Here is a 25,777-nt window from a genome sequence, read left to right as displayed (position 1 = left end):
ATAGAGACAGAAAGTAGATTAGTGGCTGCCAGGTCTGTGAGGGTGGGTGAATGAAGAGGGACTGCTAATGGGTATGGGGATTCTTTTTGGGGGAGATGATAATGTTCTGGAAATAGATAGCAGCGATGGTTGCACTACTCTGTGAATATACTAAAAACCAATGAATTGTGTACTCTACAAGGGTAACTTTTGTGATATTATATTGTGAATTATATCTCATTAAAAAAAAATCAATTTGACGGTTTTCCAGTCTGTCCCTGGCCTGCCCTTCAGTTCAGTCTGTTCTTCACTGAGTTCTAAGAATGGTCCATGAAGAAAGGTCCTCCAAATGGGCCCCAAATCTCACGCCTTCTTGCCTTCTTGACAACTTTCCTCCCCCAGTCTTCTTCCCTCTCTTCTCAATCTTCATTTTTCCCCTCCACCAGACCCCTCCTACTAGCAATCTAATACGTTCTATTATCTTTTCCTTGCCAACAAACAAAAACTTTCCTACACCTCCCTTCACTTCTCATTCACAACCAAACTTCCCATGCGTGCTGCCTTCATTTTCCCATCCTTCATTTCCCATCTCCATTTGTTTTCCCCAATTCCTGGCTCAAATTTTTTCTGGCATGAATTATTATTTTTAATAACTTTATGGAGATATGATTCACACCACATACAATGTACCCATTTAAAGTGTACGATCCAGTGGTTTTAGTTTATTCACAGAGTTGGGCAACCACCATCACAATTTTAGAACATTTTTCATCTCAACTCTTCCAGCCCTGGGCAACCACTAATCTGTTTTCTGCCTCTTTAGAGTTGTTTATTTTCCATGCTCATCTGAAGTGGCTCTCACCACTGTCATTCCAATGTTAACCACTGTGTTGAATAAACCAGAAAGGATGGAATGAATGAGTGATGGAACCAGGTGGGAAGAGTTGGTAGAGTGGAGAGGGGATCAGAGAATATCTTCAGGTTGGAGGAGGAACACCATTTCTTCTGAGACTAAGAAAAGATGAGGATGGGTTCAGATACACACGAAGTGGGATAAATGAGAGCGAGAGACTTAGAAGTAGCTCTGTCAATTCAGTAGCCAAGAAAGGAACACGTGAGGGCAGTACCTGAGAAATATGGGACTTTCTGAGTCTTATCTGGACAGAGGTTTGCATAGACAGGCTCAAGTCCCTTTGCAGAAGTGGGTTTGAAGGCCCATGTTGGCTGCTTCCATTTATTTTTCTCTTCCCTAAAATGTATGGACATTATAGATATGTCAAAAGACCTGTTCAACTTTATAGGCCAGTTTTCTTTTCTGAATTTAATTAGTTCTTAATTTCTTCCCAAAGCCTATTAGAAAAGTTCAGAAAGAGCACAGGTTTTAAAATCAGACAGCACTGGTTTCAAACTCCTATGTTCCCCAGCTGCTATGTGACCTTGGACAAGTTGCTGATTCTTTCTGAGCCTCAGTTTTCTCATTTGTGAAATGGGGACAATAATATTACCTATCCCAAGTGCTTGTCATTTAGTTAAATGAGTTATTACATGTAAAGCTCTTAAATTGATGCCTGGCATAAGTGAGCACCATGCTCACTTTAAAACCTTATTTTGTTTGAATCTCAAAGCAACTCTTTGGATTGTCCTTTTTTGAAACTACTTCTCATTTCCAACTTTTGACATCCTTATCTCTCTTGTTCTTCAGCCTTCTTTTTTTTTAAATTTCTTTCTTTCCTTTTTTTTTAAGTAAACTATATACCCAACATGGAACTTGAACTCATGATCCCAAGGTTAAGAGTCATATGTTCTACCAACTGAGCCAGCCAGCTGCCAGTCACCATATAAATGTGAATGTAGATGTCTGTGGGTGATCGAATCAGATAAAAGTCAAAGACTATGAGTTTTTCTTTCTCTCTCCTCCTTTTCTTTGCTTGGGCCTTAGCAGCTATGCCTTTAGCTTTGACAGTTTTGGATCTAAAACATTATGCTATTGGCAACTCTCTAGTCATTTTCAAGTGGTGTTAATTATACTTTTAGAAATTAAAGTTATATTAATAATTTTTACAGCGTTTTTAAGCACCTGTAAATTAATAGTCATTGCCTTATTTAATAGACATACACAAAAGAATGGGCTGATGTTCTAAACCACAAAAGTAAGCATGTGGAAGAAGCTGTCAAAGAACTTATATCAATATTTGAAAATATTTATGAAGTTAAGAACAGTGGGAAAACAGCAAAACCATTACCAGGTAATTTTGCTAGTTATAATGCTTGAGTTATAGTATTATAATCACAAGAGTGATAGATATGTTCTCAAGTGGGTGCCTTCAGCTTAGCAGGTACCCAAATTCCAGACTCTCTGAAGGGAAGCGTGTGTTCAGCATACACTACATCATTTGTGTAAACTACTTAGGCACAGGGAACCTTTTTATCAGCTAGAGAATGGTGGGAATCAGATGCCAACCAAGGACCAATGTTGCAAGCAAGTGTCAGGCCTGCTGTGTTGATCTTTCTCTCTCTCTCTCTTTTTTCTTTTAGCACAGCATGCTAAAATGTCTGGAGACATTTTTGGTCGTCATGCAGCATGGGGGATGCTGCTGGCATCTAGTGGGTAGAACTCAGGGATGCTGTTGAACATTCTACAAAAGGACAGCCTTCAATAACCAAGAATAGCAGTAGTGCTAAGGCTAAGAAACTATGAGCTTAAATAAGTATCCACAGCCTTGGAACTAGAGGGTATTATGCTAAGCGAAATAAGTCAATCAGAGAAAGACAATTACCATGTGATCTCACTCATATGTGGAATTTAAGAAACAAAAGAGAGTATCATAGGGGAAGGGAGGGAAAAATAAAACAAGACAAAATCAGAGAGGGAGACAAACCACAAGAGACTTTTTTTTTTTTTTTTTAGATATTATTTATTTATTCGACAGAGAGAGAGACAGCTAGAGAGGGAACACAAGCAGAGAGAGTGGGAGAGGGAGAAGCAGGCCTCCCGCCGAGCAGGAAGCCCGATGTGGGCTCGATCCCAGAACCCTGGAATCGTGACCCGAGCTGAAGGCAGACTCCTAACGACTGAGCCACCCAGGTGCCCAAGAGACTCTTAATCATAGGAAACAAACCAAGGGTTGCGGATGGGGTAACTGGGTGATGAGCATTAAGGAGGGCATGTGATGTAATGAGCACTGGGTATTATATAAGACTGATGAATCACTGAACTCTGCCTCTGAAACTAATAATACACTATATGTTAATTAATTGAATTTAAATAAAAAATTAAGTATCCACAGCCTGTCTTTTTTCTCTTAGAGTTTTTCTATATAGTTTAATTAGCTTTCTTCAGAAGTGTCAAAACCCCCAAATATCAGCTCATTAAGTTAGAATACTCAAAAGATAAACACATATTTTAGAAAGATAATATGTAAAGCCTACTTAAAATGTTTATTAATTCTATATAGGAAGAAGGAGTATTTTTAAAGAGTGTATTTCTTAGTAGAATTATGATTCTATTGAGATGGGTGATTTAAATTGAATTCAAAGATGATCCCTACTGAAACAAGTCTTAAATTTTTAGATTAAGAACTTTTAAAGAAGGGGTTTCCTAAGAAGATTTGGCCACATGGAATAAACCAAATGCTCAACATTAAATGTTATATGTATTTTTTGTCTTTTATCTATAGAACAGAGGAAACATGTTGTTTTTGGAAGTGAAACAGAGGAGGGTGAAAGCACTGATTATGAGGCTAATATCATTCCTGAGGCTAATGTTAATGATAAAGAAGATGAATTTAAGAAGGTAAGTATTATGAAATGATCTCATGGAATTTAGCCAAATTATGACCCATTGGATTGTAGATGACCCCAGATGGTGCTTCTTCTAGGCAGTTCTTCAACCAACCTGTATGGACTTATAACCAACCTGGATTTATAACAAAATCTAGCAAATCTAATTTTCAATTCTACACTGTAGGATCTGGCAAGATATAGCAATCCTTCTAGTTTTCCCCAATACCATCACCTTTTACTGTGATTCTGTCAATACAGTTTATATAATTATCTCCCTGTATTGTGATTGACCATGTTTTCTTAATACAGTAAATGTCATACTTCTGGGACTGTAGTGCCAAGCCATTTGACTCAAGAGTGGAGAACTCTGTTTTCAGTTACTGTGTTGATTAATCGAGTTAACTATCCTGCAAGGCCAAGTTTTTATTTCCTTGGGCCCAAGAATCTGCATTTCTTACTACTAATCTACTTCCCTGCTGAGACGAGATTTTAGCTGTAGATTTCTTCTCAGTACCATGCTCCAGGCGGCCATTATCAATCAGCAGGAGTCAGCTGGAGAGGGGAGGTGTATGACCCTGTCAGCTGTCCTTCTCTTCCAATTGCATTCCCTTTGACACTGGCTGGGGTCCTTAGAGCAAGTCTGATTATCAGCAGAGTCTCTTGAATTGGGGAATCACTTGGAGCTGCATGAGTGCAGTCATCTCCTAAATAGCCTCTGCCTCTCAAATCCATCATCCTCCACATTGCTGCCAGAATGGTCTCTCTAACATAAAAATCTGACTATGTCATGCCTGTGTTTTAGCCTGGTAATTCACCAACGCTGATCATATTCCTCTTTGCTCATGCCTGATAGCCCTGCCTTCTGACCCAACTCAAACAGGCTGGTCCACCCTGTCTCAGAGGAGCAGGGCATAGAAGCAGAGAGGAATGCTATGGCCAGAGCCTAGTCCTGGAGGTGTGACTCACTGTGCAAGCAAGACATGGTACCCAGATCCCTGCCCAGGCTCAATATTTGTCCTGTGCTCTGACCAATAAACTTGGCAACACCTCTGGAGGGAAAGAAGGGCTTAGAGAGAGGCGCAAACCGTGGTCCCAGGGTGGTGGAAATTTCATCCCATATATTTTGGTATTGTACATTAAAAAAATTTTAAAACATTTTATTTATTTATTTGAGAGAGAGAGCGAGAGTGAGAGAGAACAAGCAGAGTGAAGGGCAGAGGGAGAAGCAGACTCCCTGCTGAGCAGGGAGCCTGATGTGGGGCTTCATCCTGTAACTCCAGGATCATGACCTGAACCGAAGACAGACGCTTAACCGACTGAGCCACCTGGGTACCCTTGCTGCCACCTTTAGAGAGGCAGGTCTTTGCCCTGCCACTTGCACTAAGTTCCTCACTTGCACTAAGCTCCTCGAGCCCTGAAGTTTTCTGTGGAGAGGTCTTGAATGGTCCCTAACATTGGGGCACGTGGCTGCTAGTGTGTCATTTAGGGATGCTTTCAACTTTTCCCTTTAGATCTGTTAATATTTGCTTTATATATTTTGATGCTCCTGTTGGTTGCATCTACATTCATAAATTCATAAATCTTCTTGCTGGATTGATTCCTTTTATCATTATGTAATGCCATTCTTTGTCTTTTTTTACAGTCTTTGTTTTCAAGTGTGTTTTGTCTGATCTGAGTAGATATTACAGCTTTATTTTCATTTCCATTGCATGAAATATCTTTTTCCAGCCTTTCACTTTCAGTCTGTGTGTGTGTCTTATTTCTTTATGCATTCAGCCACTCTGTGTCTTTTGTTTGGAGAATTTAGTCCATTTCATTTCAAGTAATTGTTGATAAGTATATACTTATTGCCATTTTGTTCATTGTTTTCTGGCTAGTTTTGTAGTTTCTCTCTGTTCCTTTCTTCTCTTCTCTTATAGTCTGATGACTTGGTTTACTGTTACTTTTAGATTCCTTTCTCATTTTCTTCTGTGTATTAACTATAAGTTTTTGCTTTGTGGTTATTCTGAGGTTCACATAAAATATCCCATTTAAATAGCAGTCTTTTTAAAATTGACAGCAACTCAATTTAAACACATTTCAAAACTTTAGTTTTTTTCTTCCCCACCCCTAGTATTTATAATTTTGGTGACACACTCGACATCTTTTTATTTTATACTTCCTTTAACTGATTATTATAATTTTAGCTAATTTTACTACTTTTATCTTTTAACCTTCATGCTTGCTTTATAAGTCATTTGTCTACTACCTTTGTTATATATTTACCTTTTCCAGTGAGATTTTTATTTTCATATGTTTTGTTGTTATTAATTAGTGCCAATTTTTTTTTTTTTTTTATCATAAAGAAATCCCTTTAACAATTCTTTAGGGCCAGTGTAGTGGTGATGAACTTCTTTAGCTTTTGCTTATCTGGAAAGCTATGAATCTCTCCTTAAATTCTATTTTTAAAAAAATTTTTTTTTATATTTTATTTATTCATTTGAGAGAGAGGTAGTAGAAGCAGGGGGAGAGACAGAGGGAGAGGGCGAAGCAGACTCCTTGCTGAACCAGGAGCCTGATGTGGGGCTCGATCCCAGGACCTGGAGATCATGACCTGAGCCGAAGGCAGACGCTTAACCATCTGAGCCACCCAGGTGCCCCTCTCTCCTTAAATTCTAAATGATAATCTTGTCACATAGAGAATTCTTGTTTGGAAGTTGTTTTTTTTTTTTTTCTTTCAGCACTTTGAATATGCCATACTACTTCCTTCTCCCTATTAAGGTTTCTGCTGAAAAATCTGTTGATTGCCTCATCGGGTTTCCCCTTGTATGTAAAATGTTGTTTTTTCTCTTCCTGCTTTTAGGATTATCTCTTAAGTTATCCTTAACTTTTCTCATTTTAATTACAATGTGTCTTGGTGTGGATCTCTTTGCATTCATCTTGGTTAGAACTCTGTGCTTTGGGCACATGGATGCCTGATTCCTTTTTCAGACTAAGGAAGTTTTTAGCCTTTATTTCTTTAAATCATTTTTCTGGCTCTTTTTCTCTCTTCTCCTTCTGAGTTCCCTATAGGCACCTTTTCCACTTGATATTGTCCCAAAGGTCCCTTAATATTTCATTTTTTTATTATTTTTAAAGATTTTTATTTATTTATTGAGAGAGAGAGAATGATAGAGAGCATGAGAGGGGGGAGAGTCAGAGGGAGAAGCAGACTCCCTGTTGAGTAGGGAGCCCGATGTGGGACTCGATCCCGGGACTCCAGGATCATGACCTGAGCTAAAGGCAGTCGCTTAACCAACTGAGCCACCCAGGCGCCCCTTAAGATTTCATTTTTTAATTCTGTTTTCATTTTGCTGCTTTGTCTGGGTGAGTTCCACTGCTTTGTCTTCCAGCTCACTGATCTGTTATTCTACTTCACCCAGTCTGCTGTTGAACCCCTCTAGTGTATTTTTCAGTTCAGTTATAACTTCTCTTCCGTTTTTTCTTTTTCTTTCTTTCTTTCTTTCTTTCTTTCTTTTTCTTTCTTTCTTTCTTTCAGATTTTATTTATTTATTTGACAGAGAGAGCACAAGCAGAGAGAGAGGGAGAAAAGGGAGAGGGAGAAGCTGGCTCCCCCCTGAGCAAGGAGCCTGATGCAGGGCTCGATCCCCAGACCCTGGGATCATAACCTGAGCCAAAGGCAGACACTTAAGTGACTGAGCCACCCAGGCACCCCTCTTTGGTACATTCTTATATTTTCTCTCTTTGTTGAAGTTCTCCCCACTGTGTTCATCCTTCTCTCAAGTTCAGTGAGCATCTTTATGACTATTACTTGTACTCTTTATCAGGTAGATTGCTTATCTCTGTTTCATTTAGTTGTTTTCCTGAGGTTTTTTCTTGTTCTTTTGTTTGAAATATATTCCTCTGTCTCCTCATTTTGCCTAATTCTCTTGTGTTTTTTTCTATGTATTAGGTAAGTCAGCTACATCTCACAGGCTTCAAGGAGTGGCCTTATGCCCAGAAGTTCAATCTTCCCATATCATCAGAGCCAGGCACCCAAAGGGTGTCCCTTAGGTGGGCTCTGTGTGCTCTTTGTTTGTGGCAGGGCTGTGGCTGTGGCACAGTGTTGGCTAGGCCAGGCACTCAGTCTGGCTGTAGGACATCAGCTGTGAGTGCTCTGATACATTGGTGGGTGGGGGATCTTGCTATGCCACCATCTTCAACCCAACTCTCAATATGATTTCTTGTTACAGGAATGTAAAGAGGTCTATGCTTTTTTCTCTCATCAATTACTAGACAGTCTTCAAAAAGCTACACGGTTATCTTTGGACACAATGAAAAGAAGAATATTTGTTTCAAGGCAAGTTGAAAATATGCTAAGTAAGTCTGGTAATACTATCTTAACATAATGCTAATAGTACCTCTTATTTTTATTAATTTAAAAATTATAAAATTTAAAATATCACATTTATGAAAAGACTGTATGAAAATATATGTGTAATACTTCAAGAACAGTGATCAAATGAACAACCATGTTCCTGGCACCCAGGCCAAGACAAAGAACATTGAACATTATCAGTCGCCCTACCAGTCCTTTCTCTGCTCACCCAGAGGAAACCACTATCCCAAACTTCATGTTTATTATTGTCTTGGTTTTCCTTACAGTTTACCACATTGTATCCCTAATCAATGTATCATTTAATTTTGCCTGTATCTGAACTGTGTTCAGTATTATGTTTTTGAGATTCATTTATGTTGTTATAATTTATTATACACAATCTGTTTATTCACCATGGTGATGGTCATTTGGGTGTTTCCAGTTTGAGCTATCCTGAATAAAGCCTCTGTGAACATTTTTGTATCTGTCTCCTGCTACACTTGTTAAGCATGGAATAGTTGGGCCCTGGGGTATGTGCATACCTCACTTTACCATGTGATGCCCAGCTTGAGAGTCCCCATGGCTTCTCATCCTTGCACACAGTTGGTATTGTTCAATTAAAAAATTCTTGCCAGCAAGGGGCTATGAAGTTGCATCTCACTGGGATTTAAATGGTCATTTTCTTGGTTACTAATGAGGTTGAACTCATTATGAGCCATTTTTGAAATGGCTCATATTTATGAGCCATTTGTACCTTCTTTTCCTTGAAATTTGTGTTCTTTTCTTTCTCTTGTCTTATCTTGGCTTGGCTTCTCTTTCTTCCCTTCTTTCTTTCCTTCATTTTTTCTTTTTACCCATTTTTTTTATTGGATGGATTGGACTTATTTGTGGATGTTCTCAATATATTACTTTGTTGATGGTAATATAGCAGATATCTTCTCCCTGTTGTGCCTCTCTTTTCATTCTTTTAATGGTATCTTTTACTGAGTTTAAAGTATTCAAATTTCTCACTCTTTTCTTTAAAATATTCAAATTCATTGATCTTTTCCTTGTGATCTTTATGTCTTTTAGGAGAAATCATTCCTTACCTCATAGTCTTCTAAAATTTTATACTTTTGTTTTTTATATTTAGGGATTTAATCCACATGGTATTGATTTTTGTGTTTAATGTGAGGTAGGAGATCAATATATTTTTTCCACATGGTTAATTAACCAAATTAAACACTACATCAAAAACTAATGATGTACTACTATATGTTGGCTAATTGAACATAATAAAAATAAAAATAAATAAAAACCCCAAAACTAGAAGTATTGGTTAAAGGGTACAAACTTCCAGTTAAAGATGGATAAGTTCTGGAAATTATTTTATAGCATGGTGATTACAGCTTATAATTCTGTTATTATACTTGCAAGCTGCTAAGTGAGTAGATCTTATATGTTCTCACCACAAAAAAGAAATGATAATTATGTGATGTGATAGAGTTGTTAGCTAACACTACTGGTGGTAATCATTTTGCAGTATATAAGTGTTTCAGCTCAACATGTCTTCTTTTTTTTTTTAAAGATTTTATTTATTTATTTGACAGAGAGAGAGAGATAGCAAGAGCAGGAACACAAGTAGGGGGAATGGGAGAGGGAGAAGCAGACTCCCGCCGAGCAGTGAGCCCGATGTGGGGCTCGATCCCAGGACCCTAGGATCATGACCTGAGCCGAAGGCAGAGGCTTAACCACTGAGCCACCCTGGCACCCCTCAACTCAACATGTCTTACACCTTAAACTTATACATGTTATATGCCATTTGTATCTCAATAAAGCTGGGGAAAAAACCAGAAGTGTTTCTACCTGTAAGTGAAAGTCAGTAGGACTATAAAATGAGATGTTTAACTATTCACAGCTAAAATGGGTATTATCTACCTTCAAAAATATCAGGATGCCTTTCTAATATTATAGTGAGTAAAAATTATTTCATGTTTCTAATGTGAAGAGATTTGGAAATATATCAATATTATAATATTATATATAATAAATGTAATAAATAATAGTACAAACATAATATTTAATATTTTAAAAAGTTGAAAAATTACTTTCCTCTTTAAGAGATTTATTTATTTATTTATTTAAAGATTTTATTTATTTGAGAGAGAGAGAGAGTAAGAGGGTGAGAGAGCACAAGCAGGGGGAGGGGCAGAGGGAGACAGAGAAATGAACTCTCTGCTGGGGTGGAACCTGACGTGGGGCTCTACTCCTGGGACCCTGAGATCATGACCTGAACCAAAAATAGATGCTTAACCAATTGAGCCACCCAGGCGCCCTGAGAGAATTATTTAAATTACACTGAATCTATAGAACAATTTGGAGCAAATTAGCATTCTTACAATATTGAGTCTTCCATCCAGAATCATGAATTACCTCTCTATTTAAGTCTTCTTTACTATTTCTCAATGAAGTTTTATAATTCTCTGTGTAAAAGTCTTGCACATTTTTGTTAGATTTATTCATTGGCTATTCATGGCTGAATTTTAATTTAATCATGCTGTTATAATCTCCCAATGTGATTCCTTCTCTTTTGGTCAGTTCTTGTTTTATGTGTTTTAAGCCTATGCTATTAGGTACATGCAAGATCATAGTAGTTAAATCTGCTTAGAACACTGTATTTTTAATTTTTATTTTATTCTTTTAAATATGTTAATCCTAATTCCTCAAATTCTTTTTAGTGTGTTATTAATTTTACCTTACCGGCTTTTTTGGTGTATTGCTTTTTAATGCTTTGTTCAAACCTTACTGTGTAGTTTTTTGTTATATTTCTTAAAAGCATCATATACCTGCTTATTTTTATTCAATCTAAATATCTCTGCTTTTTAATAGAGTGTAATTTGTTTACATTTATTGTGATTTTTTCATGTAGTTATACTTAATTTATGACATTTCATTTTGTGTCTGCTTCTTAGTATCTGTTTTCTTTGGTTCATTTCGTTACCTCTGTTATCTTTGGGATGGATAATATTTTCCTTCCTATACTTTGGTTATTTAAGTAGTTACCCTTAAATTGAGTCTATGTATATCTTGCTCCAGTTTAAAAAAAAAATACTGTCTACGGTTTTTCAGTTTTCTAGTCTTATATCTAACTACAAGGGCCTTGGCGTACTCACTAAACTGTATCTACCTCATTATTACTTCTTGATGTTTTTGTTTTACCTTTTTTTGAACATGAATATTGGCATATTTTATTAAAATCTCCAGATTCTTGTGTATTTCTTGTATTCCATTGGTTCCTTAGTCAGGGTACATGAGGGGTAAACTCTCTTATTCTTCATTTTAAGTCTGAAAAATGTCTTTTTTGCTTTCATACTCTCATGACAGTTTGGCTGGATAAAAAATTTTTGTTTGTCTCTCGGCATTTTGAAAGCATTTCATTTTTTTTCTGACTTATATTTTTGTGATAAGAAGTCTGCAGTAAGTCTAACTGAAGATTATTTTTTATCCTTGATGTCCTATAGTTTTCTTTCCCTATGTGAATTTGTCTTTAGTTAATCCTGCTTTATTCTCAGTGTGTACTTTCTATTCAAGGGCAAGGGCATATGACATTCCTTAATCCTGGAAAATCCTCAGCAATTTCCTCTTCAGCTGTTGCTTCTGGGACATTCCTTTCATTCTCTTCTGATGGAACTCCTCGTAGTTGGATGTTGAAAAGATTAACCACATGATTTATTGTTCCAACCAGGACACTCTTTTGAGTGAAATGACACTATCCAGATTTAACCTGGAACTGACCTGGGCACACTGGACATGCAGTTATCTCAAATCTTGGGGCTTTTGGTCTGTCCTCCCTATCTCCTAACTACTTTGTCATATGTTTTGTCTTTTTGCCTTTCTGGGCTACATTATGAGCAAGTATTTCTCTTTCTAGTCTAAAGATGATCTCATCTATTGTATCTTAAATATTTCAGTTAATACTTTTTTCCTTATTCTCCAGATACTATATCATTTCTGCTTTTTTTTAATTTAGCAATTTATTATTTTGGGAGAAGATAGCCTTCACTGATCTCTGAATATTCTCAATATACTTATTTTAGAGTTTGTTATATGTCTATACATTGATTTTATCTGGAGTGGGTTTTTGTTTCAATTATTAATTCCTTTTGTCCTCTTTCTTACTGTAAGACTTATTCATGGCTATTGGGATTCTAGTTTAAAAGACCTCTTTGGTATGGTGACTAACATAACATAATAAAATTAAAAAAAAATAAAAAAAAGACCTCTTTGAGTGAGACATGTGTGTGCATGTGTGTGTAGGTTTCAAGTGCTGGAAAATGACTGAAAAACTACACCTCCATTTATATGCAAGCAGATGGGGGCAAGGGGAGTCATAAGAAACAAAAGCCTCTGCAGTTCAACGTGAAGATTCAACTTTAGGATGCAGGACCCTTGATTCCCAGATAAACATATTTTTATTGCAAGTAATTCTTTGAACCCAAAGCAAGCACATACAGGGAAAAAAACCTCTAATTCATAGTCTCATTGTGAAATCCAAGATGCAACAATAAGACAAGTGTAAACTGTATTTAAAAGGGCAGAATCCCAGAACAAGAAAGAGTTTTATAAAGCATAAACAAACAGCTGAAGCGACAGAGGCAGTGAACAGTACACTAGATCATTCAGTAACTTATTTGACAAACTAGAGCTTAAAGAATTCTCCAAAATTTCAGGTGCAAAACACAAAGAGATAGATACTACTTAAAGACAAGGTAAGAAAAAAGATAAAGAAAAGTAACATTTATCGAGTGCTTAATGTATGCCAGGCACTTTTCCAAGCACTTTCCATGAATTAACACATTTCATGCTCACATTAACTATCTGAGGCAGATCCTGTGATTATTTTTTGCATTTTGCAAATGAAGAAGCCAAGGCAGGGAGAGGTTGAGTAACTTACAGAGGGTCACTCAACTCAGAGACGGTTTCCTGCCTCAATCCAGCATGTAAAACCTGCATATAGTCAATTGAACAGCCCTTCTTTAATATTAAAAAGAGATCTGTTGTATCATCTTCAAAAGATTCTCAGTGTACCTGACAGGATTCAAGGGAAAAATCACCTACACCTAAACATAATTTGTGAATTTCCAGAATAAAAGGGAAAACCCTGTAAGCATCCAAACAACAGGGTGTTACTTAGAAAAATGGATTAACAACAGAACCCTCGTCTGAAAGTGGAAACAAAAGATGCCAACAAAACAATATTCGTAGAGTGTGAGAGAAGGGAATTGTGATTCAAGCTGACAGCATTTCTTGCTATGGAAAGCAATAAAACATTTATTATAATTTTGTCTGGGATGGGGACAGAGGTCAAGGCAGAGGGAGATAACCAAACTAATTTGCAGCTCTGATGTGTGTTCTTCATTACTTGTACTCGTGTGTCTGTATGTATGTACTTCTGTCTGAGCATGAATATGTTTAAAAAAGTAATTTTTAGGGGTGCCTGGGTGGCTCAGTTGGCTAAGCATTGGACTCTTGATTTCAGCTCAGGTCATGATCTCAGGGTGGTGAGATCGAGCCCCGTATCGGGCTCCGTGATGGATGTGGAGCCTGCTTAAGATTCTCTCCCTTCTTCTGCCTCTTCCTTGCCCTTCTCTCTCTAAAACAAAAACAGAAACAACAACAACAACAACAAAAAACAGTTTTGGGAGGGCTTTGACCAGAAATCTCCTGTGTAATCTTGCAAAAGATTGTATATAAAAAAGTATATGAAGGTAAATGCTTTTTTGTTGGTGATCTTGTCTGATATCTGTTACAGGGCTGGAACAGGATGCGCTTTTATTTTTTTTTAAGATTTTATTTATTTATTTTGGAGAGAGAGCAAGAGAGAGCACGAGCGGAGTGGGGGAGAGCAGTGGGAGCGGGGGAACAGAGGGAGAGGGACCAGCTGATTCCAGGCTGAGCAGGGAGCCTGATGTGGGGCTCGATTTCAGGACCCTGGGATCATGACCAGAGCTGAAGTCAGACGCTTAACCAACTGAGCCACCCAGGTGCTCCCAGGATGTACTTTTAGTAAACATTGTTAAGTGGTTATTAATGAGAGAGAGCCACATTAAAATACTAGAAAATGTACGGGAGACTAATATTTCACTTCTAATAATATTAAAGCATTATGTTTTCTGAAATGTATGGTTTCATTATAAATAACATTCCCCATGTAATTTGGTATTTTGAAAGTGGTCTTTATTTTTAGGATTGAAAATGGTAGCAGAATCAAGCTTTTATGAAATTTTAGGTTAAGTTTTATAAGTTAAATGTGAATCTTATTCCAGCCACCATGGACGAAGGCGATCAGAAGATGTTGTTTCCTTTATAAAAACTGAAGTACATCTTGCAATTCCAAATGTGGTAAGTATAATTAAATATTCAACTTAATACAATGATATTTTGATAATTTTTAAAGAAGTACAGCACTACAATTGAACTTTCGTTTAGAATAACCACTTGATTCTATGTAATTTTTAGCTTCACCAGTATTTAACAAAAATCAGAACGTTATTTTTATCTATTGTAAAAAATTACTCTACATAGTTCATGGTGTGTTGAAGGTTGACGTAAGAGGTGAGTTAAGCATCTGTTCAGCCATCAGTCAGCAAGTACTCTAAAAATATTCTTGCTTTTTCTTTCTTCAAGCATTAAATTATCTAAATAGTCCATCTCAGAAGTCCAGATCCCTACCCCCAACACACAACTGTGAGGTAACCAAGAATGGCAAGAAGAGAAAGAAAGAAAGGGCCTATGCCCCGAGCACAGGGACCCTTATGCCCTCTCCTGCCCCTTATTTCTACCACCATCCCAGCTGCCCCTTGGCATTTGAAACTCCAAGTCACACAGGATGACTGAGGTGACTTCTGTGATGGGCCATGGGATAAGGCCAGGCAGGAATAATCAGTGACTCATCTACCACCATCGACACCGACACGGTTTGGCCTCCTGGAGGAGAGCTTCTGTGCTTATTTGGCACACATTTCAAAGAACTGAGGTCAGAACCTTGGCGGTATAGCTTCTTTAGTCATTTTGCTTCCTGGGCTCCAACACAGAGTCCACAATTTCTGGCTGTATCCAGCCACCCTCATAGGAAAAGGAGGACAAGTACTGTGCTTGATTTGTTTAGCCTGCAGGAAATGATAGAATGGGCAAACCTCAGGGTAGAGAAAATCCACAGCCTACCCTCCTCTAACAGGCCTCTCCCAGAGCAGCCTTCCACTGGGCCAGCTGAGGCTTTCCTGCCCAGTGGGGGATGGACTGGTGAGAAACAGAGGGATGGATGGTATGTGGTGCCAGTACCGGGAGCCCCATTCTTCTCTCCACAGGTAATGATTCCTAGTTTGGATGACATTCAACAAGCCATCAACCGGATGATCCAGCTCACCCTGGAGGTCAGCCGAGGAGTGGCTCACTGGGGGCAACAGCAGACCCGTCACATCAAGCCTGCCGTCACCAGTCCCAGCCGTACTGCGACTGATGTGACCCCTGTAAACGCAGCAAAACCGGCCAAGAAGGAAGAGAGTAAGAATATTAAAACAAATCTCAGATGAATAGAATCTTATAATTGTAACAACTAGTCGATGGTCTTTATGATTCTTCCTGGGTATGACAGCATATAGATTTTTAAAATTTTAATTCCAGTGTAGTTAACATACGGTATTATATTAGCTTCAGGTGTACAAGATAGTGATTCAACACTTCCATATATTACTCAGTGCTCATCAAGATAAGTGTACTCTTGGTCCTCATCACCTATTTCCCCCAGCCCCCCACCCACCTCCCCTCTGGTCACCATCTGTTTGTTCTGTAGAGTTGAGAGTCTGCTTTTTGGTTTGTCTCTTTTTTTTTTTCTTTGGTCATTTGTTTTGTTTCTTAAATTCCACACATGAGTGAAATCATATTGTATTTGTCTTTCTCTGACTGGCTTATTTCATTTAGCATTATACTCCCTAGCATTATACTCCAGCCATGTTGTTGCAAATGGCAAGGTTCCATTCTTTTTTATGGCTGATTAAAGTCATTTCTACATGTTTATTTGTTAAATTTTGCATTAAAAATAAAAAAAAATGAGTGTTTTCCATCCTCCATCATAAATATAACATACAGACATTTCCATCCAGAGTTTGGACATAGGTGAACAAGGGTTTTTATCACTGTTCTACTATCATAATCTTAGATTCAAAGAAAAATTATAACAAGGCTTAGTACTAATTCTACTTTCAGCATTGTATTTGGTCCAATGAACGTAGTTTGTTAGAACATGATGTTTAAAAGTTCTGGGTCATGTGTTCCTTGTACATACAGTATATATGAGCTATTCCCTTAAGAAATTATGAGTGTGATATGGCACTGACCCAAGGTTTCATAGATATTTTTGGACACTTTTGTGTAGAAAGCCAAACCATTGATAAGTAAAAATTGCATATATTTAAGATGTAAATGTGATATTTTGATACATGTATATATTGTGAAATGATTACCACAACCAAAGTAATTAACATGTCCATCACCTCCCACAGTTACCATTTTTTTGTGTATGCATATGGTAAAAAGATTTGAAATCTATCCTCTTAACAAATTTCAAGTATACAATACATTAGTATTATCTGTAGTCACCATGCTGTACATTAAATCTCTGGAACTTATTCATCTTATAACTGAAAGTTTGTACCCTTTGATCAGTATCTCCCCTTTCCATCACCCCTCAGCCTCTGGTAACCACTTTGCTACTCCGTGTTACTATGGGTTTGACTTTTTTTACAATGGAATATTATTCAACCTTAAAAGAATGAAATCCTGCCACTGGTGACAACAAGGATGAACCTGAAGGGTATTATGCTAAATGAAATAAGCCAGACACAGACAAATATCATGTAATCTCATTTATACATGGAATCTAAAACAAAAGTCAAACACTTTTTCTAAAACTATGTCATCTCCATTGGTAACCAGGAAAATGCAAATTAAAAACAATAAGATACCATGTAAGTTACATGAACAGGTGGCCCAGGCTCCATATACCCTTTCTATTGTTGCACCAACCCTGCTCTCTCTGATTATATCTATGGTCTCATGGGGTATTCCCTACAACCAGCAATGGAGGATGAAAAATCTCAGGCCCAGTCTTTGTTGAATTGGTTTGATATATTGGTGTGAGCTGAAAATGGACTACTGCACTATAGACTATAAGGCCTTTAAGAACAGCAAGAAGGGGAATTTCCCCTAGTGGGCGGAGCTTCAAGCAGTATATTCTTTTGAAGGAGAGGGGAATGATCTGAAGCAAAGATATACGTGGACTCTCGGACAGTGATGAGTGGCTGGACTGGTTGTTCAGGACTTAGAAGGAGCAACACTGGAAAATCAGAGGCAAGGAGGTCTGGGGGAAAAGCATATGAATGGGTCTATGTATACACATAAAATAGCTGGCAAAAGAAATATTAGTTCTATCCTTTTTTTTTTTTTTCAGAGGTGTTAAATAATTTGTCCAAAGTCACAAACCTAGTGATAGGACTAAAATCCAATTGTCTGACTTTTAGTCCAGTGTTTGCCATTATTCTTTATTTCCTCCCTAGTTCATTCCATATGTCTTTCTATTATTATAGCAGGCTAATCTAAAAACCATTAGGTGCAAGAATCTTTAGACTTATCAACAACCTTGCAAGTAAGAATTCTATTTTCTTTCAAATTATCAACTAAGTATAATAAAGACATTTGCAGACATGCGATGTCTTAAAAAATTTACCCTCAATGCACCCTTTCCCACAAAGTTATTAAAGGTTGTACTCTTCCAAAATGAGAAAATAAAGCAAGGAGACAAGCAAAAAGGAGACATCTGATATTGGAAACAGGAATGAAATATAGCAGAGAGGTGAAGGGAATTCCCAGATGAATGATAAAAGATGATTACACCACGATAATTGTATTCTAAGCAGAGACGGCAACCAGTTGACTCAAGAGATAGAGTTTTGGCTGCCTTCACCAAGATGCCTGATGACATTGTACTGTCTTTTAACTTGAAGACTGAATGCCTGGGGAAGTCTGGTCCATATTCTTGGCGGTGCTTGCTTCTTTTCACACATGCTGCTGAAGTTGCCAGTCTGCTCTCATTGACCTAGTTCAGCTGAGGAAACTCATTTCATTCTTTGGAATTGTTCTGCTTTGACCTGCTACTGGAAACTAGAGGGAAGGAATTGTGATTTAAAGGGAAAAAAATTAGGGGCGCCTGGGTGGCTCAGTCAGTTAAGCATCCAGCTCTTGATTTCAGCTCAGGTCATGATCTCGGGATCCTGGGATTCAGCCCTGCAATGGGCTCCATGCTCAGTGGGGATCCTGCTTGAGGATTTTCTCCTTCTCCCTCTGCCCCTCACCTCTCTCCATCTCAAATAAATAAATAAATCTTTAAAAAATTAAAAAATAATAATAACAAAAAAGATTAGCCACTGCCCTGGCCTTATTCCTGCTGGACTCCATTACATGGCTCATAACACAGCCCTGCCAGATGCTCTGTTTATGATGAGACTTGTATTTTCCAGATCATAAATGATAGGACTTACCTATGATCCCCCATGGCTTCCCCACAAAGGGCTTTTGTAAATTTGGAGGAAAGCTGAAGCCAGACTAGAAGCACTCGGTTTAGCTTCTTTTTTTTCTGAGAACCTTCTTCTAACATGGGCAATTAATGTTCTTTCCTTTACAACTATGTTTGTGCTTAATGCTCAGTTAAAAAAAATAAACAATATATTGTTTATAGATAAGCATGTTGGTTTATCTTCAAAGAAAATTCAGGATCCTGGTTACCTCTGGGAGTAAGGGAGGAGTATACGATTGAAGAAGGCCTAGTGAAGACTAGTGACTGATCTATTAGCACCATTCTCTCCTTAACCTGGGTGCTGAGTACATTGAAATTATTTTCCTTCTTATTTAGTATGTTTTATATATGTCATATTCTTCTTTAACTACTGTTTTATATATGCTGCTCTCTCTGTATATAGTTTAGTCACCCATACACATCCTTTTAACACACTAGGAATATGAAGGATTTTCTGCTAATGGTATCTGTGGAAAAATTTAGAAGCATTTATTTCCCATTAAAATGAAGAATAAAACAAGGAAGCCTGCTATCATCACTTCTATTCAATATTTTATTGGATAAATCCGATAATAAAAAATGAGATAATTGGAAAGGAAGACTAAGATTGTCCTTACTTGAAAGATCATGCATAGGAAATCCAATGAATCTAGAAACAACTATTAGAACTAATGTTTATGTATAAAAGACCAACATACAAAAGTATTTCTATAATGGCCAATAATTCAATTAGAGTGTAATAGAATTATATGTCAATTATATCTCAATAAAGTTAGGAAAAATGTAATAGAAAAAATGGGTTTTTCAATAGCCACAAAACCATAAGGTACTTAATAAATAAATGTAAAAAATATTTGCATAGCATTTTTAGAGAAAATAATTATTATTGGATGGTATAATGGAAGATAGGAATAAATCCACAACATGAAGAACTCAGTTTTTTAATTAATTTATAAACTCGATACAATTCCAATGAAATCACAACAGAATTTTTTATACAATTTGTTAAATTAATTTTAATTTTTTATGTAAAATTATATGGAAGTGCAAAGAGCCAAAAATAGCTCAAAATATTGGTGAAGGAAAACAAGGTAGGAGGTTCTGTCCTGCCACATAGTAAGGAGGGTTATTAAGCCAGACTAATTAAGACAATCTCTTAATGGTCCAAGAATAGATAGATCAGTGGAACAAGACAGAGGATGCAGAAACAATCTATATGAAAATTAGATATATGACACAGGTAGACTTACTAATCAAGGGGGAAAGAATGTGCTATTTATTTATTTTACAGATTTTTAAAAAAATTTATTCATTTGAGAGAGAGAGACAGAGAGAGCACAAGCAGGGGGGAGAGGCAGAGGGAGAGGGAGAGGCAAACTCCTTGCTGAGCAGGGAGCACCACTCGGGGCTTGATCCCAGGATGCTGGGATTATGACCTTAGCCATAGGCAAACACTTAACTGACTGAGCCACCCAGGCGCACCCAAAATGTACTACTTAATAAATGATACTAGTGACTTTTATCCATATGGAAAAACTTAAATTAGGTTTTATTGATTTTTTTTAAAGATTTTTTTATTGTTTGAGAGAGAATGAGAGAATGAGAGAGAGACTGAGCAGGGAGAGTGGCAGAGGGAAAGGGAGAAGCAGACTCCCCGCTGAGCAGGGAGCCCAACTCGGGGCTCTGAGATCATGACCTTAGCCAAAGGCAGATGCTCAACCGACTGAGCCACCCAGGCTCCCCTTAAATTCGATTTTAAAAGCATGGTAAATTCATATGCATTATTCTATATTTTATAGCACTGTTAAATAAATATATCCTATAACAGTGTTTGAATAAAACATAACAAAATATATTTATGACATTAGGGTAAGGAAAAATTCTCAAGACATACAAAGCTCAAACCATAGAAGAAAATATGTTAAAGTTTGACTTCTTTATATTTAAAAACATTCTTTAAAGGGTCCTTAAATTTAAATGACCCTTAACAAAATGTCAGCAAACTGAATCCAGAAACATATGAAAAGGATCATCTATTATGACCGAAAGAGATTTATCACAGAAATACAAGGTTGGTTTAACACGCTAAAATACACCTATCTGTAGAATAAAGGACAAAATTACATGATCACCTCAGTAGACACAGAAAGAATTTGGCAAAATCCGACTCTCTTTCATGATAAACATATTAACAATCTGGGGACAGAATTGAACTTCTTCAACCTGATAAAGGGCAGCTATGAGAAACCTACAGTCAACATCCTACTTAATGGTGAAAGAATAGATTATTTCCTCCTAAGATCAGGAACTAGTTAAGAATGCCAGCTTTCACCACATCTATACAACATTATACTAGAGATTCAATTCAGTGGATTTAATAAGAAATTAAAGCTATATAGACTGGAAAGGAAGGGGCGAAACTGGCTTTATTAACAGGTAACATTATCATGTATGCAAAAACATCCTCAGGAATACATACACATGCAAAACTATTAGAATTAATAAATGAGTTCAAATATGAGGATATAAAGTCAATATACAAAGCTCAATTATGTTTCTTTTTCTTTTTTTTAAAGATTTTATTTGTTTATTTGAGAGAGAATGAGATAGAGAGAGTGCATGGGGGGGAGGATCAGAGGGAGAAGCAGACTCCCTGCTGAGCAGGGAGCCCGATGTGGGACTCGATCCTGGGACTCCAGGATCACGACCTGAGCCGAAGGCAGTCGCTTAACCAACTGAGCCACCCAGGTGCCCCTCGATTATGTTTCTAAATACTAGGAATGAACAATCTGAAATGAAATTAAAAAAACGATTTCATTCACAATAATATCATAAAGAATAAATTTAACAGAAGACCTGTAAGCCCTGTACACTGGAAGTTCAAAACATTGCTGAAAGATACACCATGTTCATGGGTTGGAAGACTCAGTACTGCTAAGATGGCAATTCTCCCAAATTAATCTGTAGATTTAGTGGAATCGCTATCAAAATCCCAGAAAGTAGTTTTGCAGAAATTGAGTTGATCCTAAAATTTGAATAAGGAATAGGAAAATTCAAAGAAACTATAATAGCCCATACAATTTTGAAAAAGGATAGTAAAGCTGGAGTACTTGCATGGGTTAATTTTTCAAAACATACTATAAAGTTACAGTAATCAAAACAGTGCAGTGTTGGCCTAAGAATGAACGTTTAGATCAGTGGAACAGAATAGGCAATCCAAATATAAACTTTAGAATCAATTAACTTTCTGAAAGGATACCAAGTCACAAAAATGGGATAATGGATTCAACACATGGTGCTGGAACAATTAGACATACATATGCAAAAAAAAAAAAAAAAAATGAAGTTGGTCTTTTACCTCACACCATTCAAAGAAATTAACTCAAAGTCAATTATAGAAGAACTAAAACTATAAAAATTTTAGAAGAGAACATGTAAGAAGTTAGCAATTTGGGGTTAGACAAAATTTTCTCAGGTATGGCAGCAAAAACATGATCCATAACAAAGAAAATTGACAAATTGGACTTCAACCAAATTAAAAATTTTGCTCTTCAAAAGACACCATTTAAAATATTAAAAAGGGAAGCCACACATTTGGAGAAAATATTTGCAACTCATACATCTGATATAAAGTACTTGTATTCAGAGTATATAAAGAACTTAAACTGAGTAATAAGAAGACCATCACCCTCCCTAAATGGGCAAAAGATGGATTTCAACAAAGAAGATATATAAAAGGCTAAAATACACATGAAAAGGGAGGGAAAACTGAATGGGAAGAAATCAGAGAGGGAGACAAACCATGAGAGATTCTGGACTCTGGGAAATAAACTGAGGTTTACAGAAGGGAGGGGGTGGGGGGATGGGATAACTGGGTGATGGGTATAAAGAAGGGCACATATTGTGATAGGCACTGGGTGTTATACGCAACTAATGAATCATTGAACACTACATCAAAAACTAATGATGTTCTATATGTTGGCTAACTGAACATAATAATAACAAAAATAAAAACACACATGAAAAGATGCTCAACATCCATCATTAGTTATTAGGGAAATACAGGTTAAAACCATGATGAAGGGCACCTGGGTGGCTCAGTCATTAAGCGTCTGCCTTCCGCTCAGGTCATGATCCCAGGGTCCTGGGATCAAGCCCCGCATCGGGCTCCCTGCTCGGAGGAAAGCCTGCTTCTCCCTCTCCCACTCCCCCGCTTGTGTTCCCTCTCTCATTGTGTCTCTCTCTGTCAAATAAATAAATAAAATCTTTAAAAAAAAAAAAAAACCATGATGATATACCACGGCATACCTATTGGAATGGATAAAATTAAAAAAAAAATCTACAATACTAATTGTTGACAAAGAACCTGGAACTCTGATGCATTGCTGCAGGGAATGTATAGAAAGGTACAGCCACTTTGGAACCAGTTTGGCACTTTCTTAAAAAGCTGAACATAACTTTACCATTTGGCTCAGGAATTCCACTCCTAGGAATTTACCCAAGAGAAATAAAATCACATGTGCATGTAAAGATGTGAATGTTCACCGCTGCATTATTCGTAATAGCTTCCAATTGCTAGCAAACCAGATGTCCAAAAGCTGGCCAATGGACTAACAAAATGAGGTATAGCTACACAGTGGAATGCTTCTGTGGAATAAAAGGGATAGAACTCCCAGGACATGCAACATTAGTGACTTAGTTAATTAAGCCAATACCTTATAGTTTCGTTTGCTTTAATTTTGTTTAAAATTAAGACAAAAGAGCAAATGAGTGACCTGGTCTTAGAGGAGACTGTGGCAAATTCAACAGAGATGCCCTTTTAAGAGATGCTTCTCAGCTTCGGCTAATTGTTGCCACGCAGAAACATGGGTCCTGTATTACCAGGTCAAATCTTTTTATTTTTGAGAGAGAGAGAGAGGAGGGACAGAGAGAGAATCCCAGCATGGAGCCTGAGGTAGGGCTTGACTTGGGGATCGATCTCAAAACCCTGAGATCATGGGACACCTGGGTGGCTCAGTCGGTTAAGCGTCTGCCCTCGGCTCAGGTCATGATCCCAGGGTCCTATGATCAAGTCCAGCATCAGGCTCCCTGCTCAGCGGGGAGCCTGCTTCTCCCTCTGCCTGCCGCTCCCCCTGCTTGTGTACTCTCTCTCTCTCTCTGACAAATAAATAAAATCTTTAAAAACAAAATAACAAAACCCTGAGATCATGACCTGAGCTGAAATCAAGAGTTGGACACTTAACCGATTGAGCCACCAAGGCACCCTAGATTAAACCTTTTTATTTTTTTAAAAGATTTTATTTATTTATTTGAGAGAGAGAGAGAGAGAGCACAAGCAGGGGGAGCACCAGGCTCCTCACTGAGCAGGGAGCCCGATGCAGGACTCAATCCTAGGACCCTGGGATCATGACCTGAGCCAAAGGCAGACGCTTAACTGACTGAGCCACCCAGGTACCCCTGATTAAACCCTTTTAAAAGAGAAGTTAGAAATCTGGAATTTTGCATGAATGATCATGCTTTTCTTTTTTTTTTTTTAAAGATTTTTTTTTTATTTATTCACTGAGAGAGAGAGAGAATGATAGAGAGCATGAGAGGGAGGAGGGTCAGAGGGAGAAGCAGACTCCCTGCTGAGCAGAGAGCCCGATGTGGGACTCGATCCTGGGACTCCAGGATCATGACCTGAGCCGAAGGCAGTCGCTTAACCAACTGAGTTACCCAGGCGCCCCGAATGATCATGCTTTTTAATTGTTCACAACTGTTTTGAAAAAGCAAGGCATTGTTTGGGCCAAATGTATCTGTATAGTCTGTTTGATGGGGAATACTGGAGAATTTTGATCAAGGCAGTGACACGATCAGATTTTGGCAAGAGATGTTTATAGTGGTGGTTAATAGTGATTGCATGTCTCGATATACCAGATGTTGAGCTGAAGACAAACATATGTTGTCTCATTCAATCCTCACATGTATTTCCATGAAGATTAAAAAACTGGCCTAAAGTTATTTAGGTAATAAATATGGTGCCTCTCTTTTAACCACCATGCAGTTCTGTAGAGCAACGTCAGCTCTTCTGACCTTTCCTTGGAGGACTTATTTGGGGTGGGGAGGGTTTCATCAGTGTCTTTCAGTTCTCTTCTCTGAAAACAGTTTTTCCACATTAAAGAAATCTAGACCTCAGAATCTGACACAGTGGTTTAATAAGAGTAAGTGATGTATAAGAGAATAGCTCTTAATTACTTGGAGGGAGAGTCCTTTAAAAACTACAGCTTGAAAAAAAAATCTATAAATATTAACATTGATAATACTTAAAGTTGAATATAGAAGTTATCTACATATAAAAATATCTGTTTTCAGGATCTTTTGAAGAAATTATTCCTGCAAGGAAGCTGAAGAATTTTTATCCGGGGGTAGCAGAGCACAAGGATATTTCCAAGTTGGTTCTCCTCCTTTCTTCCTCTGTGAATTCTCTACGAAAGGTAGCTCACGAGGCCTTGCAGGACTTTCAAAAGTACAAGACGCTCTGGACCGAGGACCAAGACGTGAAAGTGAAGGTGTATTTCTGCTACTTGTGATGCAGTTTGGGTTTGAGTTGTTTATATCTAACTTGCATGAGAGGACCAGGGAAGTGTCAGTGATCGTGACAGGAACTCATGAGCAGAGGTCAGGAAGCTGTAAATGTCCAGCACCTAACATACTTGATTTTCTGCAATTCTCACGTTGACACTCTGAAGCAACTGAAAGGAATGAGGCTCAGGAAGATTTCGTTTAATTTGTGTAAACAATTGAGTACCAATTGCGTTCCAGACACATTCAGAGGCTGGGTATTCAAGAGTGTGTCACACTTACATAGATACAGCTGTCTTTTTGGTTAGAGACTCAATGACACATGAATAACATTAGTATAGTTGTTGTTGTAGTTATTCATGGTGGACTGTGACATTCCCTCACATAGCCTCATCTTCCAGTACTACTGGCTCATCCCTTTCTTTACTGAGCCAGTCCCCTGACATACAAGTGGAAAAGTATATAAGCAAAAAAAAAAAAAAAAAAAAAAAAAAAAAAAAAAAAAAAAA

The 25,777-nt window shown here is 37.5% G+C and overlaps 1 protein-coding gene across 1 annotated transcript in view; it reads left to right on the top strand.

Annotated features, from left to right (window-relative positions):
• The window catches only part of DNAH8 (dynein axonemal heavy chain 8), a 369,397-nt gene that overhangs the window by 97,083 nt on the left and 246,537 nt on the right, over positions 1 to 25,777 (top strand). Inside the window, exons 21-26 of the mRNA XM_032410111.1 lie at positions 2,090 to 2,225; positions 3,657 to 3,772; positions 7,974 to 8,080; positions 14,404 to 14,479; positions 15,445 to 15,640; positions 25,059 to 25,255. Of these exons, the coding sequence (XP_032266002.1) occupies positions 2,090 to 2,225; positions 3,657 to 3,772; positions 7,974 to 8,080; positions 14,404 to 14,479; positions 15,445 to 15,640; positions 25,059 to 25,255 (828 nt within the window). The remainder of the gene's footprint in view (positions 1 to 2,089; positions 2,226 to 3,656; positions 3,773 to 7,973; positions 8,081 to 14,403; positions 14,480 to 15,444; positions 15,641 to 25,058; positions 25,256 to 25,777) is intronic.

This window comes from Phoca vitulina, unplaced genomic scaffold, assembly GCF_004348235.1.
Source record: "Phoca vitulina isolate PV1807 unplaced genomic scaffold, GSC_HSeal_1.0 scaffold11, whole genome shotgun sequence".
In the NCBI taxonomy this organism is placed as follows: Eukaryota; Metazoa; Chordata; class Mammalia; order Carnivora; family Phocidae; genus Phoca; species Phoca vitulina.
Note: the sequence above shows the minus strand (reverse complement) of the source record. Positions and strands in the feature narration are given on the sequence as shown.